Source organism: Rhinoderma darwinii, chromosome 4, assembly GCF_050947455.1.
Source record: "Rhinoderma darwinii isolate aRhiDar2 chromosome 4, aRhiDar2.hap1, whole genome shotgun sequence".
NCBI classification, from domain to species: Eukaryota; Metazoa; Chordata; class Amphibia; order Anura; family Rhinodermatidae; genus Rhinoderma; species Rhinoderma darwinii.
Window position 1 is genome coordinate 182,274,920 of NC_134690.1, and position 16,417 is coordinate 182,291,336.

Here is a 16,417-nt window from a genome sequence, read left to right on the forward strand (position 1 = left end):
GCTTTATTAGATGAACTCATCCTATTGCTGCTCATTTGGCTGACTGGTATTTCTCCTGACTAGCGATAAACATCCATGATTTGCTTTGCCACTCCCAGACCGCTATGGCAGGGCTTATTTTCCATGGAAACATAGGACTGGGTATGTTAAACTCCAACATTCCCAATCCTCCTTTCCCCGTCATCTGCCATCTGGTCATACACATTATATCCCTGGCCGATCCCACCCAAATCTGTGCCCATCTTATCACTTTACTGACGAGTCAGTTTCTGCCACACCAAAGAAAAAGGAGTACCATGCGTAACACAAAATAACCCAGCTGATTTATGTATAATGAATACCAGTATGAAATTAAACTTCAAGGATTATTTCTAGCGGAACTGGAGAATGCTGAATTGCCTTGAATGTTTGTGGTCCCCAATTTCCATCCCACCCTGGTCAATTGCAGTGCCCATATCTTCAGCTAGCAAGCTTGACGCATGACAGTCCTCCTGAAGCTGCTTACCCTATGGCTCGAACAGGCAAAATTGTTTGTATTATGTACCTGCACTAGGTGTAATACATATACGGCATGCATTGGTTTATGTTATACCTTCATCCGGCCCTTAGGAAGCGGCATATGACATTAAATTGGCCTGCTGAAGAGCGAGTTGCATAAGCAGGTTCCATTTATGCTAGACATATTTGTGTATGTATGTTTATACACTACCGTTCAAAAGTTTAGGGTCACTTAGAAATGTCCTTATTTTTGAAAGAAAAGCAGTTTTTTTTTCAATGAAGATAACATTAAATTAATCAAAAATACACTAGTTGAGAATCTGGAGCATTACATTTGTGGGTTCGATTAAACTCTCAAAATGGCTAGAAAAAGAGGGCTTTCATGTGAAACTCGACAGTCTATTCTTGTTCTTAGAAATGAAGGCTATTCCATGTGAGAAATTGCCAAGAAACTGAAGATTTCCTACAACGGTGTGTACTACTCCCTTCAGAGGACAGCACAAACAGGCTCTAACCAGAGTAGAAAGAGAAGTGGGAGGCCCCGCTGCACAACTGAGCAACAAGACAAGTACATTAGAGTCTCTAGTTTGAGAAATAGACGCCTTACAGGTCCTCAACTGGCAGCTTCATTAAATAGTACCCGCAAAATGCCAGTGTCAACATCTACAGTGAAGAGGCGACTCCGGGATGTTGGCCTTCAGGGCAGAGTGGCAAAGAAAAAGCCATATCTGAGACTGGCTAATAAAAGGAAAAGATTAATATGGGCAAAAGCACACAGACATTGGACAGAGGAAGATTGGAAAAAAGTGTTATGGACAGACGAATCGAAGTTTGAGGTGTTTGGATCACAGAAGAACATTTGTGAGATGCAGAACAACTGAAAAGATGCTGGAAGAGTGCCTGACGCCATCTGTCAAGCATGATAGAGGTAATGTGTTGGTCTGGGGTTGCTTTGGTGCTGGTAAAGTGGGAGATTTGTACAAGGTAAAAGGGATTTTGAATAAGGAAGGCTATCACTCCATTTTGCAATGCCATGCCATACCCTGTGGACAGCGCTTGATTGGAGCCAATTTCATCCTACAACAGGACAATGACCCAAAGCACACTTCCAAATTATGCAAGAGCTATTTAGGGAAGAAGCAGGCAGCTGGTATTCTATCTGTAATGGAGTGGCCAGTGCAGTCACCAGATCTCAACCCCATAGAGCTGTTGTGGTAGCAGCTTGACTGTATGGTACGCAAGAAATGGCCATCAAGCCAATCCAACTTGTGGGAGGGGGTTCTGGAAGCATGGGGTGAAATTTCTCCCGATTACCTCAGCAAATTAACAGCTAGAATGCCAAAGGTCTGCAATGCTGTAATTGCTGCAAATGGAGCATTCTTTGACGAAAGCAAAGTTTGAAGGAGAAAATTATTATTTCAAATAAAAATCATTATTTCTAACCTTGTCAATGTCTTGACTATATTTTCTAGTCATTTTGCAACTGATTTGATAAATATAAGTGTGAGCTTTCATGGAAAACACAAAATTGTCTGGGTGACCCCAAACTTTTGAACGGTAGTGTATATATTTGTGTGTGTGTGTGTGTGTATATAATAAGTATATGTATATTAAACTCGTGTAAAGCCAGTCCAAGAAAAATCTATCTAAGTGCCGTCATACCCGCATGTATGTAGTGCAATTGTCAAAATGCTGTGGGTATAAAAGTAATGATTGATGGCTTCTGTTAATCTGTGTATCATGGTTTCTGACATAATGGACGTTTCTGTTTATTGTGAACACATTTGTTGTCACCAGGGAGCCTTAAGAAGCTGTCAATACTTAAAGTGGACCAGAATCGGCTGATGCAGCTCACAGAATGCATTGGAGAATGTGAAAGCCTTACAGAGCTTGTCCTTACGGAAAATCAACTTTTGGTGAGTGTACAGAATGTGTGATCTGTGCATTCTGGGTCTGTGGTAAATGTTTGTTTCCAGTGCTTTGGAGGTACTGCCTTTTAACATGGCGTGGAACGACAGTGTGTTTTCTAGTGTGAGCATCCACGTGCATGTCTTGTCCCTGCATAGCCAGCAACATTTGTTTGTGATTGCAATGTAATTTACTCTGACAGGAATCTAGTGTTTGCTAACAGCTATGTTTGACTCGCACAATGTCCTTTAAGGGCATACATGGATTATAGGTCACCACTTGTGCAGTCTGACATCATTGATGGCAGTTTTTTTCCTTACATTTAAATCTTGAACAGCAAATTGGCCTAAATAATTTTTTTTAGGATTTACATTTAGAATTGTTCTGCCTGGTAAAGTGACAACCACTCTGGGTGCATTTCATGCCATGACCAGTAAGTCTACGCTTTTAATCACCATTTAGCACCATAGAATTGGCATTTCTCGTATTGTCTTTTTATAAATGGCTCTATTTCTTGATTTCATTCCTTTATAAACACACTTAGAATTATTATTCAACCCACTGCCTCTTTATATGACGCTTTCATGTTCGCTGCCATTGCACACTACTAACTAGTTACCTGTACGTACTTATTGACCGTCTCTTTTGGTACCATTATCACTTACAGGGGGATGACCCAAGTCTCTAGAATCAGGTCATCTTCCTCACAGTGATCTATTGTTAGAACATGTGGTTTTGTTTTTTTATTCATTAGCGTTAACAGGGTTTTCAATGATTAGAAAACCAAAGCTTTCTTACAGAAACAGCGCCATACTTGTCCATGGGTTGTGTATGGTATTGCAGCGAAGCTCCATTAAAGGGGTTATGTGGGGACTGAAAGGTATTATCAGTGTACTCACTACAGTATGTGAGTACACTCGCTAATCTACATTCCGGTCCCCCGTCTTGCTGAGATTTTAATAGATTTTTATATCGCTGGCGGGGGACCGGAAGTCTAGTTGCATAGTCTTCCTTCATGAAGACAGGACTCGTCGTGATGTGACCAGTCCCGCTGTACTCTATGTACAAGCAGAAGTAGTTACTACTGAGTTTTATCTAGTTTGAGAACACAGACTATGCTACAGTATGACTCGGCCCTGGAGAAAACTTGGTAGCCTTGGTGACTAGAAAATCTGATCTGTCAACCAGGTCTTTGTCCCTGTTCTACATACGTTTTGCTGCAGAGTTCTTCCACCTGCTGCCAAATACATGAAGCCTAGCTGTCGCTGGCTGGGATTGCTCCTGCGGGGCAGAGTGAGCAAGCACGGGCTGTCTGAGGATGACAGCGCTGTGTGCAACGCCTGTGTAGATCTGTTATTAAAAATAGAAGCAGGTGCACGACTCTACAGGTGAAGTCATAAGATTACATGCACCTTGGCCACATTCATTAAAACTGTCTTTCGCAATTCCTGACATTTAATTTTAGTACTCATTTACTCTCTCAGGTTCGTTAGGTTCACTGCTATATTTCAGGAATGTAAAATGTCAGAATAATACCGGAGACAATGAGACAATGATATATAGTTACATAGTCCGTACGGTTGAAAAAAGACACATGTCCATCAAGTTCAACCAAGGGATGGAAACAGGGAGGGGAAAAAATTTCTACACATAGGAGCTAATATTTTATTGTTCTAGGAAATTATCTAAGCCTTTTTTAAAGCCATCTACTGTCCCTGCTGTGACCAGCTCCTGCGGTAGGCTATTCCATAGATTCACAGTTCTCACAGTAAAGAACGCTTGTCGCCTCTGCAGGTTGAACCTTTTTTTTTTCCAGACGGAAGGAGTGACCCCTTGTTTTTTGAGGGGGTTTTACATGGAACAGGATTTCACCATATTTTTTGTATGTGCCATTCATATATTTATATAAATTAATCATGTCTTTTTTCAAGGCTAAATAGGTTTAATTCTTTTAATCTTTCCTCATAACTTAGATTCCCCATTCCCCTTATTAGCTTCGTTGCTCTTCTTTGTATTTTTCCAAATATTTGTAGACTTCAGCTTTTATTTCTTTCATCACATTCAGAGTGGATCAGAAGTTTACATACACACGATTAGTATTTGTTAGCATTGCATTTAAATTGTTTATCTTGGGTCACACAATTTGGGTAGCCCGTTCCTCCGGACAGAACTGCTGTAACGGACTCAGGTTTGTAGGCGTCCTTGCTGCACACGCTCTTTCAGATTTGCCCAAACATTTTCTATGGGTTTTTGGTAAGGGCTTTGCGATTGCCACTACATTACCTTCACTTTGTCCTTAAGCTATTTTGCTACAACTTTGGATGTATTCTTAGGGTCATTGTTCATTTGGAAGACCCATTTGCGCCCAAGCTTTAACTTCCTGCCAAATGTCGCTTCAATATCTCCAAAAAATAGATGGCATTGTGAGGAAGGAAAATGATGTGAAGTGTCCCTCCTGCAGCAAGGCACCCCCACAACATGATGCTGCCACCCCGTGCATCACGGTTGGGATGGTGTCCTTAGGCTTGCAAGCCTCCCCCTTTTTCCTTCCATACGTAATGATGGTCATTATGGCCAAGCAGTTCTATTTTTGTTTCATCAGACCAGATTACATTTTTACAAAAAATAAGATCTTTGTCCCCATGTGCTGTTGCAAACTGAAACCTGTCTTTTTATGGCGCTTTTGGAGCAGTGGCTTCTTCCTTGCCGAGCGGCCTTGCAGGTCATGTGGATATAGGACATACTTTATTGTTGATATAGATACTTTTATACCGGTTTCCTACAACATCTTCACAAGGTCGTTTGCTGTCCTTGGATTGATTTTGTATTTTTCGCACTAAAGTAGGTTCGTCTCTAGGAGACATAATGTGTATCCTTCCTGCACTGTATAATAGCTGCGTGGTCCCATGGTGTTTAAACTTGCATATTATTGTTTGCGCAGATGAACGTGGTCATTTAGATATTGCTCCCAAGGACGTATCAGACTTAGAGGTCCACAATTATTTTTCTATGATGTCAAGCAAAGAGGCAAGTAGGCCTTGAAGGTAGGCAGTAAAATCCCTCCACAGGAACACCTCCAATCCATTCAAATTATGTCAATTAGCCTATCAGAAGCTTCTAAAGCCATGACATAGTTTTTCTGGAATTACGAAGCTATTTAAAGGCAAAGTCAACTCAGTGTATGTAAACTTCTGGGCCACTGAACATGTGATGAAAGAAATAGAAGCTGAAATAAATCATTGTCTCTAGTATCCTAACCTTTCACATTCTTAAAAAAAATATAGTAATGATCTTAACTGACTAAAGAGAGGGAATGTGTACTGGAATTAAATGTCAGGAATTGTGAAAAACTGTTAATGAATATGGCGAAGGTCTATATGCACTTATGACTTCAACGTATGCAGCAGCTTATCAGCAGAGAATAAATTGCGGAAACGTGCTGTAGGTGAGTATATAGAGGAGCGTGGGGGAAGGCACTGCTGAGACTTCGGTGGGGAACTTTGAGAATAGGAAAAAAAAAAGCCCTGCTGTCGCCACTGGGGAATAGAAGGGAAGGGCACAACTATGAAAACTGGCTGAAAGGAAGGGAGGGCACTGACTATTGGGCAAAGTGTGGCACTGCTTTGACTACTGGGGAAAGATTGAATCCATCAGGTAACAGAGGTAAAAGATTTTCGTTATGCTCCTCTCACTTTTTTTTTTTAAATCAAACCAATTTTATTGATACGAACACATAAAAGAAATAACATAGTAACATTCACATTACAATTTTCCAGCATCGTATACAATGATAACAGCATATCAGAAAATCCCCAACTTCCCCCCTTACCCCCCTCCCCGCACGGCCCCCCACTATATCTCTGCCCTTTGTTTCTAGTACCAATCCTGGCCAGAGCACATTTCTCTTATCAAGTTTCCCCACCACCCCTTTTTGCTCCAGACTCTACCATCTCCAGTTCCTCAGACAACTCTCGCCCTTATTCTGTTTAGTTCAGGTGACAGCACCTCAGGACAGGCCATCCATCTGCTCCATTGTTTCTCAAATTTTTTTTCCGTGCCCCTTTTAGAAAATATTTTATGCTCCATCAGGATATTATAGTTCACCATTCCTACAATTTCCCTCATCCCTGGTGGCTCCTCATCCAGCCAGTGTTTAGCAATGCATTTCCTTGTTTGATATAATATCTTGGCAATTGCCAGGTTTGCCATTCTGTCACTCTCCAATTCTCCCACTACTCCCAACAACATAACTTTAGGGTCTGCCGCCAATTCCCGACCATACACCTGCTTTATCAGATCCAATATTTCCCCCCATAGGGTCCTCAGAGCCTCACATGACCAAAACATATGCAGTATATCCGCTTTCTCTTCCGTGCACCTAGGACATTTAGCATCCGCTCTAATACCCATCTGCTTTAATACCCACGGGGTTCGATACACTCTGTGTATCAGGAAGAGTTGTGATCTCCTCTGCGCCAGACTGAGCGATAAGTGACATGTGGATGCTAGTATCTCCTCCCACTCCTCCTCAGTCAATGGACCAACATCCCGTTCCCATTTCACTTTTACCAGCATCATTGGGTTTCCGAGGTGTTTGGACAGCAAGCTCCTGTACGCCATTGAGATCAGGCCTTTGGTCGTGTCAGCCCTTCCCGCATACTCCAGGACCCCAAGAGCACAGACCGTCAGGTCCACTACCTGCGCCTGCGCCTGTAGGGCATGACGGATCTGCAAATATTGATAAAACATATTGTGCTCTAGTGGAAATAGGTCCTTCAACTGCTGAAATGATCTCGGCCCGTTATCATCATATAAGTGTTGTATTCGTCTAACCCCTGCCAACTCCCATTTTTGCATGCCCTCTAATTGGTATAATTCCCACAGGACCGGATTATGCCATAGGGGAGTATATTTGGTGCACATTCCCACTCCCAGGATCTGTTTGCATTGCCACCATACTTTATGTATCAGGAGCAACGTTGGTTTAGCACTCGCCAATCTCTTAAAGGTATGCGCTTCCAGACTCTCTAGTGGATTATGTCCTCCCCCCATGTATGACAATAAACGTGCACTGGCACCCCAAGTCTCTGTGTCCTCCCATCCCTTAAATTGTTGGCTCTGGGCAGCCAGGTAATATATCCAGGCATTTGGCAGCGCGACCCCCCCTTCATCTTTGGGCAATTGCAATTTCTCCAATTTAATCCTTGGAACCCCTTTTTTCCATACCAGATCCCGAAAGAGATTGTGCAAGCGTCTGAACCAGTGCTTAGGTATCCATACTGGGGAGTTATGAAGAATGTATAAAACTTGAGGCATAAGGATCATCTTGATTAGGTTAGTCCTCCCCAGAGCAGAGAGCGGGAGCCTGTTCCAGGCATCCACCTTTTGTTTCACCTTAAGTAGCAGTGGCGAGACATTCAAAGACATATAGTCTTGGACCCTAGCCGTCACCTTAACCCCTAGATACGTAAATTCAGAAACTATCGGAATTTGGATCCCCCCTCCAGTATCTACAATATTCACTGTATCAAGTGGCATCAAAGCAGACTTGGTCCAGTTAATATTTAATCCCGAGAACTCCCCAAACCTTGTGATCGTATCCATTACTACCTGCAGTGTATTCTCCGTGTCTGTCATGTATATTAAAATGTCGTCTGCATATAATGAAATTTTTTCCTCCATTTCCCCATATTGCAAGCCTCTTATACGTTCCTCCTGTCTTATGAGGCACGCCAGTGGCTCCACCGCCTAGGCGAACAGTAATGGTGACAGTGGGCACCCCTGTCGTGTACCCCGGGCCAGTGAAAATTTCTCAGACGTACCATTCACCCGTATGCGGGCTGTAGGGGCCACATACAGCAACTGTACCCACTTTAAGAAGTTAGGGCCGAATCCCATCTTTTCTATTACTCGCCATAAATACCCCCATTCTACGCAGTCGAACACTTTTGCAGCATCTAACGTTAGCACCGCCCTTCCTCCTTGCTCATCCGGTGCTGCCTGAAGATTTAAAAACAGCCGCCTGAGGTTGACCGCTGTCTATTTGGAGGGCATGAACCCCGATTGGTCTTCATGCACAACATGTTGTACCACCCTGTTCAGCCTCAATGCCAATATCTTTGCCAAGATATTGACATCCGATGTCAACAAGGATATTGGTCTGTAGGACTCCGGTAATTGGCTGTCTTTCCCCTCTTTTGGGAGAACCACTATCGTAGCCTCATATAGGGAGTCTGGTAATTTACCTCTGTCAAAACTATCCTGCAAAGTACTCAAATATTCTGGCGCTAGTTCCGACCCATATTCCTTATAGATTTCCCCCGGTAACCCATCTGGACCCGGAGCTTTCTCATTTGCCATATCTCTTATCGCCTGTTCCAACTCCTCTAGTGAAATAGGGGTCTCCAAACTGTCACGGTCCTCCCGGCCCAAGGTAGGCAAATTAATGTTTCCCAGGTACTCGTCCAATTGCTGTGTGTTGTAATGCACTTTGGATGTATATAGGTCAGTATAAAACCGCTGGAATATTTGCAGGATTTGCCCCGTGTCTGTCTCCTCCCTCCCCCCCTCCCCCTTAAGGCCATGAATGAAATTATTGCCCCCATGCGGTTTTGCCATCCTAGCGAGTAATCTCCCCGCCATTTCCCCTTCTTCATAATATTGCTGTTTAAGGAATAGTCGTTTATTATCCGCCATTGTTGGTGATTTTTTAACAGCGTCTGTGCCTCCACCCAATGTCTAAGTGTCTCCTCGGATCCCTCTTCTACATGTCTCCCTTCTGTTTCTGTCACCCGCTCCTCTAAACTTTCTCCCAACTGCCTGGATTTAGTTTTAATTCTTTTAATATTTTGAATGAATACTCCTCTCAGCCAAGCTTTCATGGCATCCCACAACACTCCCCGCGGCACCGACTCAGTATTAAAATTAAAATATTCTTTTATCAGGTTCCGTATTTCCTCACCATCCATTAATCTTAACCAAAACGCATTCAGCTTCCAATTCCCGGGGTTCCTGGTATACCTTACACCCACTTCCAGCGTCACCGCCATCGGAGAGTGGTCTGACATTGCCCTCTGTAGGTACTCTATTTGCGCTATGTACGGCACCGCTGATGCTGAGCATGCTACCATGTCTATTCGGGAAAGTGACTGAAATGTGGATGATGCACACGAGTACTGCCTCACCCCTGGATGTTTCTCTCTCCAAATATCCCGCAGACCCAATTCCTCCATTAATCTTCCAAAGGCAGTCAGGTCTCCTCTTTGCCCTCCTCCTCCTCTATGAAACCTATCCAACCCTTCAGACATCACTGCATTAAAATCCCCCATCACAATTAGCGGTACCTCAGGCCACAAGGAGAGTTTCTCCGTAACTCGTTTCAGTACAGTGCTGGAATATACAGCACTACCAGAATACACTCCCAATGATATATAGTACAATGCACTCCCACATACCTCCCCTCCTCATCAGAAAAGGATGAATGACAGACAAAGGGGAGACTCCTGTGTATCAGCAAACTCACCCCCCTGGAATAAGTCGTATGAAAAGAGTGAAACCCATGTGCGATCCACACTCTCTGCAATAAGGATACAGACTCTCTAGTCAGATGCGTTTCTTGCAGCCCCACTATCAGGGCATTTTGTTGTTTAACCCAGTTAAAGATTGCCTGCCGTTTCCTAGCTTCCCGTATTCCCCGGACGTTCCAGGATAGACATTTAACCGATCCCATCAGGCGTCATATTTTTAAGAAATCTGTTACTCCTCCAGCCTGCTCCAGTCAAGATATTAGGCCGTGCGTTCCCTCCCTCCTCCCCTCCCCCCCCAACAAAACCTCCCCTCCGAAAAGGGTCAGAGCGACATGTACTGTCTCTCCTATCCAGCAGAAACGCACCATAGTGCGAACTTTTAACATGACCTACTGGCATCTTCTCTTTGAACCGTTTAACTTTCTCACCACTTCCAGTGAGCGCTGGCTCCCGCTGCTATTCGCATGTATTAAACAATCCCACACAATCAGCAGAGTTTACAGATACATTAGGTACCCAGTAACATTCCCTCAATAACATTGCCGTCAGGTGCGGCCATTTTTGTTAAAAGGATACCACCCTGCGGTGTTTCAGACAAGGGTGTTCACACACCAGAGAACTGCATAATAACATATAATATGCTACAGTCCCATAAACGCCAACATGGCTCCAGACTTCACCGCCCAGGCGGGCTTTCACGCATCTTCTTCTCCAGCTGGTCTCCGCAACCGTGCCTCATTGCTATCCAGCCATCTTGCAGCCTCTCTGGGGTTCTCAAAGAATGCAGCAGTCCCAAAAGCAACCACCCGCAATTTGGCCGGATACATCATGGAATACGGTATGGACAAGTTCCTCAGACGTTTCTTTACATCCCAATATTGCAGCCGCTTCTTCTGCACCTCCGCAGAGAAATCCGGATAAAAGGATATTTTGGCGCCATTGATGGAGATATCCTGCCGTTCCCTTGCCTTCCTCAGGATCTTATCTCTGTCCTTGTAATGCAACAGCTTCACTAAGACCAGCCTCGGGGGCCTCCCCGGTGGTCCCGGTCTGGTAGGCACTCTGTGCGCTCTTTCCACGGCATATAAAGGAGACAATTCATCCCGGCCAAACTGCTCCAGCAGCCATTTTTCAAAGAACTCATCCGAGTTATTGCCCTCCGTTTTTTCCGGCACTCCAACCAGACGCACGTTGTTTCTGCGTAGCCGATTCTCTAAATCATCCGCCTTAGCCTGCAGGGCCACCACCGCCAAGGACTGAGACTGCACATCCCGCCTGAGCTCCGGCAGAACATCCTCCACTTCAGACACTCTCCCCTCAATAACTGTGGTTCTTTCTGCCACTTTCTGTAAGTCATTACGTAACAGCAGTATATCTTCCTTCAGGCTTCCCACCTGCCCGGTCAGCACAGATAAAATTGAGGAGTTCTGCTTTACCGCAGCGAATATATCCGCAAGGGAAGGCTCCTTCACCTGGTCTCTCCTGCTATGCGTTCTGCCGCCATCTTCCTCCACATGCCTGTCCCGCCGCTGACTCCCCAGCTCTTCCTCCTCCTCACTCACCGTGTCCTCTCCCAGCACGGAGTATCTGGAACCGGAGGCCAAGATGTCTGCCTTCCCACTGCCAGCCACCGGCGTCTTGCCTGCTGCAGATCCGCTCGCACGAGGGGTTCTTGCAAATCTCTCCAGCCTGTCTGCCGCCTCAGACCGCATGTGCCTGCTCCTGCATTCAGTCTCCTCGGCGCCATCTTGCCTCCTCGGCCCCGGACTTGCCGGCGGCGTTTTTTGCTTCTTAGAACGGGTCATTGTAGCTGTATTAAGCGGTACCGACTCCTCCAGCCTCCAGATCGGTGAATATTACCGGGTAATTCAGGGAAAATCTGTACTTTCAGGATGAATACAGCAGGAGCTCCAGCCACACACGTCCTCTTACATCTGCTGCTAGGCCACGCCCCCCGCTCCTCTCACTTTTTAATCCAATCTGAGAAGTGTCTTAAACGCTCCTCCACAGGCGCTGTGGGGGTCATTATTACGGAAAATTGTTAACCACGTGACCGAAGTAGACCATCCAAGGGATTGGCATTGTTTGGTTTTATTTAAAAGTTCCTGTGTGTTAGTTTAATACTCCAGTACAGTAATAAGTTTCATGCTTTTACTATAATTAGAATACAACTTTAGGCAGCGACATTCCATTACAAATCAAAGTTCCAGGGGAAAAATGTTTGTGAACAATGGTTCTGCCAACGTAAGAGGAGATGGAGTCTTCGGTAGAAAGTCTCCATTGTTTGTCTTTGCTTTGTTGCACACATTATAATTTGCATGCAAATAAACCAGGACTTGTTAGAAGTGTACTGTCACGTACATTTGTTCCACGGTGCTGCCTCTGTGCACACTGTTACAGCTGTCCTCGCTGCTTTTACTTGAGGGTAATTTGGCCTGACAGAAATCTGTTCTTTTTTTGGCTTGCAAATGTTTTCTAAGGCAGAGAATTGCAATAGTTCCTTGTAAACGTTCTCTTGGAAGTGCCGGTATTCTGACTACGGCAGTCACGTGTGGGAGGTTTTCATGTTTTTTTGTTTTTTTTTAAAGTATTAATCGAAAATGTCTATTTTAGCTGCTTGATTTTGTTGTATTGGATAAAAATGGGTAATGCTGTATGGGAAAGTGTAAAATGGTTTTCCAGACTGTTACCTCTGTAAAGGCTCATTTTAAAGGGCAACTTTTTTTTGTCTGTTTTGTCACTCCGGGACATAAAAGATTTGTTTCTTTTTTAAAGCTATTTCTTTTTTTCTTATTAAGGAAACCTAACCTACTCCTACTTACATCGGAAGAATGAAATATGCATAAAATATGTTTGCTACAGCACTGAAGTTTATATGTTCTTGACACAGTCCTTAATCTCCTTTCAGAGCTTTTTGGCATATCTTTTTTCAAAATGTGTAAGGGCTCATTCAGACAAGCATGTAACTCGTCCGTGTAAACAATGGCCGCCACACGGACACATGTATTTCAAAGGGGCCGTTCACACAGCCGTTGTTTCAACAAAGTGGGTGAAGGGTCCGTGGAAAAATAGGACATGTCCTATTTGCTTGCGTTTCCACTAATCCTCTGTAGACTCTAATCTATGAGGCATCCGTGACAACGCGCCCCGCACGGGTGCACCTTGGACGTGAAGAACTTCAGTTTTTCACGTCCGAGGTTGCACATGCTCGTCTGAATGTAGCCTAAGGGTACTTTTACACCTGCCCATATGGGCCGTAAAAACGAGCATTGATCGAGAGAACACGATCGACGCTCGTTTGCTCCTTTAACATGGAGCTATGATCAGTCGTGTATGGGGACCAGCGATCGTTACTACAAGCACTTGTCCGTATGCACTTCCATCATGTCGGTGGCACATCTCCCTGTTTATACTGGCCGATTGGACAGTGTCAGAGCGAAGAGATCACGCCTCCTTGCCATTTTGCTAGATAGAAACGCTCCATTGACCGTTCAGGGACTTGTTTACATATCGGGCGGGAAAAATATAACGGCACCGATATGTAAGTAACGGAGGAAGTTAGAAAAATTATTTCAAGTGGGACCAAGGTTTGTGAAGCCCTGCCGATTACACGCTGCAATCAGCTGCACATGTATAGGCAGGGGAAAGGTTCTCTTTAAACACGCCTACAAGATATTCTATTCTAAGTGTTTGGCAGTTTGACCTAGATCTGGCTACGATTCTGATATTTTTATTTTTGATGCCTGGGCCTCGTTATTGGCCGGAATCCATGCTTCAGAGTTTAAACCCTTCAGGTCACAGCCTGTTTTGGCCTTATGGACGCAGCTGTTTTTTTTTCCAAATCTGACGTGTCACTTTATGTGGTAAGAACTTGGGAGAATTTAGGGGTATAGTGAGCATTTTGATCCCCCAGTTTTTTTTTGCTGAATTTAATGGAATTAGGCTATGAAAACTTCAGATTATGTAGGAGATAGGGCATTTATAATCTGGTGACAGAGCCTCTTTTATTGGTACCATTTTTAATCCTTATTTATAAAATTTTTGGGGGGCTGAAGTGACTATAGCGATTCTGGTATATTTGGAATTCGTTTTTTTTTTATTAAAAAAAAAATTACGCCATTCACCGTGCTGGATAAATAACATTATATTTTTATAGTTCGGGCCATTACGGACTCGGCGATACCAATTATGCATAGTTTTTTGTTCTTTTTTTATAATAGGGGACTTTATAGGGGGAAAAAGGACAATTAATTTTGTTATTGAAACTTATTGGACCTAATTGCCCTCCGTAGATGGCAGACCCGGAGGCCTTTGTTAGGCCTCTGGTTGCCATAGCAACCATCGGCACCCCGCAATCGCATGGCGATGTTGTTGTTACTCCTTAAATGTGGCGATCGCTATTGACCGCTGCATTTAAGGGATTAAACGGCGGGGATCACTGCTATGATCCCACCCGATGTCTTTCGACAGTACTAAGGCTGATAGAAGCAGCCAGTACTGACAGATGCTAGGCTGCAAGGAATGCTTGTGCGCTTCGTTAGGAGCACATGTAGATTAACGGGCTGCAGGCATAAGGACTGGCACTGCAGCCTGTTAATCTACGTGGGGTGGTTGGGAAGGGGTTAAGAAGCACTGCAAAAAAGCGTTTAAAGAGTAGGTGGTTGTAACCCATGAACCTGCTGCAAATTTGTGCAGGTAAATAGAATCAAATATTGTATACAATATTAAGTATACCTCTGTGAAAATCTTAAAAGGAGTAACATTTTTGACCCCTTCCCCCTGCTTGCATTCTGGGCCCTAATGAGCAAGCAATTTTTTTTAGTTTTTCCGTCGTCACGTTCAAAATGCTATAACTTATTTTTTTTAATTATTATTTTCACGTGGACATGGCTGTATGAGGACTTGTTGTTTGTGGGATGAGATGTATTTTTCAATAGCACTGTTTTGGGGTATATAGAATTTTTTTATTAACTTTCATTGACTTTTTTTTGGGGGGGGGGGTATAAAAAAAATCCCCAACAATTTTTAGCCTTTGTTCTATGCATTTTACATTGACGCCGTTTACCTTGCAGCGTGAAAATCTTGCTACCTTTATTGTATGGGTCAGTACGATTACGGCGATACCAAATATGTATCGTTTATTTTATGTTTTACTACCTTTGCAGAATTAAAACCCTTTCGAACTAAAGTAATTTTATTTTGCATCGCTGCTTTCCAAGAGCCGTAACTTTTTATTTTTTATTTTTCTATCTTGTCACACCGAGCTATGGATGGGGACGAGCGGTTGTTACTCCGATCGCTTGTCCCCATACGTTATCATGTCGGGAGCGCGTCTCCCTGTTTACACACAAAGGGAGGTGTGCTGTCGACAACTATTATATTTCAGGTTTTTTTAAACCATACGACCAGCAGATGAACGAGCGTTTGCGGAAAGTACATTTCAGACTGAGGGAGCTTTCATGGGAAAAGCCCTTTTAAGGCCCGGTTTCCACAGGTTGGATATACTGCATAAGAACTGTGGAGCATATCCGACCTGGAACCTGTCAGAGACATTAATCTGGAATGAAAGTCATCCTAGGAGGCCGGCCTGTAGCAGGAAGGAAGGAGCTTTGGTTATGTTCTTTGTTTTTTTTTCCGGAGTTGCGATTTTTGCAGTGGGATCACTTCGATTCCGCCACCAAAGTCTCAACGCTTGGCTTTCTGGTTTTGCATCCCCATTGAATTCAATGGGGAAAACCCGCAACAGAAAATCAACAAAAACGCAGCATAAATGGACATGCTGCGAATTTAAATTCCGCACCGCTGGTCAATTTATTAACTTTTACGCTGCGTTTTTTTTTCGCAGCGTGGGCATGAGATTTTCTAGATCTCATCCACTTTGCTGCTTCTGTAAATGCTGCGGAATTTAAGCACAGAGTTCCGTTGCGGAAATTCCACAGTGTTTTATGCTACGTGGGAAACCGGCCTAAGAAGGCAGTCTTTCAGGCTTTTTGTTTCATTTTTTATGTTTGCATCAAACCGTAAAAGGATTTTTAAGTGCATGAAAAGGCTTCCAGCAGATTTTTTGATGTAATTGTTTGGAAGTAGCTTTGTGAACAATTATGTTACATTGTTATTTTATTCCTATTTGTCGTCAGTACATGAGGGCAATAAAATAGATTTATTTTTTTTCCAATATTCTTCAAAGGCAAAAACTTGTCATTTGGGAACAATGCATATGTCTAATCTAAGGATGATTCACCATTTTTGGTGAAATTTTAAGGCGGTTACTATGATTCATTGCTACAATGGCAATGAATCATATAAGTCTGTAGCGTGGTTCAATTCCGTTTTGCTCTTAAATCTTGTAGATCTCTGAAACATATGGATTTCTAAGAGTTGCCCTTTCTCAAAGTTTTCCTTTTATATTGAGAGGACTTGTTAAACTTCACAATTCATTCTAAGTATCTTTAGTCTGAAGGCACATTAATTTATGCTGTGGCTTT

The 16,417-nt window shown here is 43.5% G+C and overlaps 1 protein-coding gene across 1 annotated transcript in view; it reads left to right on the forward strand.

Annotated features, from left to right (window-relative positions):
- Positions 1–16,417, forward strand: part of LRRC1 (leucine rich repeat containing 1) — a 172,842-nt gene that overhangs the window by 118,578 nt on the left and 37,847 nt on the right. The window contains exon 9 of the mRNA XM_075861959.1: positions 2,296–2,414. Within this exon, the coding sequence (XP_075718074.1) occupies positions 2,296–2,414 (119 nt within the window). The remainder of the gene's footprint in view (positions 1–2,295; positions 2,415–16,417) is intronic.